This window comes from Austrofundulus limnaeus, unplaced genomic scaffold (genome assembly GCF_001266775.1).
Source record: "Austrofundulus limnaeus strain Quisiro unplaced genomic scaffold, Austrofundulus_limnaeus-1.0 Scaffold790, whole genome shotgun sequence".
Classification (NCBI taxonomy): domain Eukaryota; kingdom Metazoa; phylum Chordata; class Actinopteri; order Cyprinodontiformes; family Rivulidae; genus Austrofundulus; species Austrofundulus limnaeus.
In genome coordinates, this window is record NW_013953192.1 from 198,004 (window position 1) to 201,553 (window position 3,550).

At 35.5% G+C, this 3,550-nt stretch overlaps 1 protein-coding gene across 1 annotated transcript in view; it reads right to left on the bottom strand.

Moving 5' to 3' along the window:
• Positions 1-3,102, bottom strand: part of wdr41 (WD repeat domain 41) — a gene marked incomplete in the record, with an annotated part of 32,206 nt that extends 29,104 nt beyond the window's left edge. The window contains 3 exon segments of the mRNA XM_014028635.1: positions 351-466; positions 2,781-2,851; positions 2,962-3,102. Coding sequence (XP_013884089.1) covers positions 351-466; positions 2,781-2,828 — 164 coding nt within the window.
• Positions 3,103-3,550: the final 448 nt, after the last annotated feature.

Below are 3,550 nucleotides of genomic sequence, written 5' to 3' on the forward strand. Positions count from 1 at the left end.
CACACACACACACACACACACACACACACACACACACACACACACACACACACACACTTGTAAATTCAGTCGGAGTGCTGATGCTGAGCCACTGTAGCATGCCCGAGTGTAGCAGCAGCTGAAAGAGGACAGCAGGTGCAGAACCTTTCTATATGTGTGGACAGCATTAGGAGGCTTTAGTTTCACCAGACTCTGAGTACACAATCACATGCTGCTGATGATTGGGCTCTTGTCATGCTCTGTAAGTTTGCTGTAGGTGAGGATCTCCTGTCAGTCACAGAGGGATGGAGGCCAGCCGAGGGTAGAGAGGAGAGAGGTTACAGAAATGGGGGAGGGGGAGGTCTACCTACCTGAAGTCATCAATCTGCACCAGAAATCGAACAATGTCAAAATGTCCTTTCAGCACCTGCAGCTCAGTGAAGCAGTTTTTGGGCTGTTCCTCTCCGATGCACAACACGGGGCTTTTCTGCAGACACGAGAGGGAGCAGAGTGTGGCAAAACAAAAGGTGGAGAGGGTGAATCTGAATCAGGACCCAGCTGGAGACACCTGAACAGGGACAGACATGGTCAGTCCTGGTCCTGGGGGGCCGCAGCCCTGCATGTTTTACCTGTTCCTCTGCTCCAACACACCTGATGTGATGATTATCAGGCTTCTGCAGTACGGAGGACTAACACTGACATCATTAGAAATAAAAGCAGAATTACATGAACCACTAAATAAACACACTTAAAATGCACCAATTAAATTAAAAAAGGAGAACTTTATCTCCTGTTTTATATTTTAATTGACTTTCATATTTATTTTCCCAGCTTAGTTCCAATAAGTTAGTCTATATATTTGAACACATAATTTAGTTTTTTAAATGTATATTGTTTTTCCTTTTACTTGTACATGCATTTGTGTGTCTTAAATGTTTATACTTAATTATTTTTATAATTTTGTCCAACAAGTCTTTTTATTTCAAGTGTTGCATGCTTGTGCCTCAGTTTAGCTAAAAGTTTGAAGTTTAGTTTAAAACAAAGGAAAAGACGAAAACATAACCTGTGCTTTTATTTTTAACTAAACTTTAAGCTAAACTGCGGCAGCACAATATATATATATGCCTGCAATTTTGGGCAGTGTTGCATATAATCCACTCTAGTGGAAGCTATTACATCATCCCATACAAAAACATCCTATTAGCTGGTCATGGCAATGGGAAAAAATATTCAGTGAAACCAAGATGGCTGACAGATGGGGAGAACAACCAAACACCTCGGCTATTTCAGTTTCTACCTTCCATAAAACAATGCAGGTAAAAAAATATGATTACATCAAGTAACATATAAGGTGACATATTATGTAAAGATTTTCCAAGTTTTGAGTTTATATTTGTAGAAAATACAGATTAAACACATGTCCACTAAATTGTACATCATGAATCACTGACTATGTTTTAACTTCAATGCAATGTCAGTTATTACCAATGTCAGTTATTACCAATGTGTGTTATTACCAATGTGAGTTATTACCAATGTGTGTTATTACCAATGTGAGTTATTACCAATGTGTGTTATTACCAATGTCAGTTATTACCAATGTGAGTTATTACCAATGTCAGTTATTACCAATGTGAGTTATTACCAATGTCAGTTATTACCAATGTGAGTTATTACCAATGTTGTACTTGAAAATAATTCATATCTTATACAGTTTTGTTGTAAATCAACTTTATAGTATTATAATATAATTTGTTTTTTAATATAATCTTTATACACTGTCTGGCCAAAAAATATATACATGCTATAAGAGAGGTTGCTATGAGAGAATATGCTCAGTTCAGAGATTTAACCAGAATATATTCTGATAAAATCAGTTACAGTTAAGATTATATGAGGATCTACAGTTCAGAGTAGAGCTGCACGATATCAGACAAACCTGTGATGTGTGAGAACAGATTAATGTTGTGACTTATGATAAATGAACAATAAGTATGTAGTGTTGATGTTTTCTGGGTTCTGAGCAAAAAAACAAAGAAACAAAACTAATCATTTTCATTCTGGTATGAATTATTAAAAACATGAAGAGTAATATATGAAGGGCTCCATTTGACTGGTGAAATACTTCAAGCTTCTGTCTGAGTGACAAAACTCATAAATGCAAACAGTTTATGCATTTGTTGTAATATGCATATTACACAAGCAGTTATTGTGATGACGATACATTTTAAATATATTGTGCAGCCCTAGTTCAGACTGACTTGTGTCACACTATCCTCAGTTCAAAGACAATATATCTTTATTTTTAACCTTGTTTTACATCCATAAAGATGAATAAAAACACCTAGTGAAAACATAATTTTATGTTTATGTTAACTTTTACATTTATCAATAGAGCTGAAATAGAGAGGATACAGAGGAGTGGAGGAATAACACATTACAACTGTATAACTAAATTACTACTATACCTGTATAATTACCATGTTTTTACATTTATGGTATTTTGCAGTACAAAACACATGAAGTACATGTGAGTGTACATAAAATTATTTCTTTAAAAAATAAAGAATAAACTTTCTAAGCTTGTTTTACACCTGTAAAGATGAGTTTATCATTGTTCCTGCATGAAAGGGTTCAGTTCAAGAGTCAGGTTTAGTTCAGGTCTGAAGACTATAAGCTGTGAGGATTATGGGAGAGTTAGTTTCTCAAAACTATCATGACTTGTAGGTTTTTTTTAATTAAAGTTTAATTTAATCCATAAAAGACAAAATATGTGTTTTCTATAAACAAACAGTTTTTACCTCCAGACAGCTCTGATCCTCACGACCACCAAAAATCCACCGAAGCATGATTCTGTGTTTTTCCAACCAACCTGAGAAGAAAAACAATTAAATAAACATGAGTTACCTAATGAACGATGGACGCTGCAGCAGGTGGAGAAGAAACACGTTTCACCGACCGAGAGGAACACAAACACACAACCTGTCTGTGACTTCAGTCTGCTTCACAGGTGTCTTCAAAACAAACCCATTCACATTAAAACTCCTTTAATTCAGCGACATGTTCAGAAAACAGAGCTAAAACAGGAAGAGCTAGCCGTCACGAGCAAAACAAAGCATCACGTGACTGAAACTACGGAAGCCTTCAGGGACAAAACTGACTGAGGTGGAGAAAAGAGAAGTCAGAGCTGTGCTGCTTCTTTAACACAGCTGTAAACTAACTAAGTACAAATACTTCTTTACTGTACTGAAGTAGAATTTTTGGATATCTGTATTTACTTGAGTAATTATTTTACAGCCTACTTTTTACTTCTTACATTTCTGCTTGTTTTCATTGCAGCTTGTTATAATAAAAAATAAAAACTATCCATATAAACTGAGCCTCCTAGATAGAGTGAATTTAACTGTGGTTGAATGAGAAGTATAAATATATAAAACTCTGATAGTGTATTAGTTTGTACACAAACAAATCATGTCACACTCCAGCAGGACAGAATCATTCAAATCAAAGGACTGTACTTAAGAAGTATTTGTATTTCATGATGTAATGAATGGAGTACTGAGTCTCACTG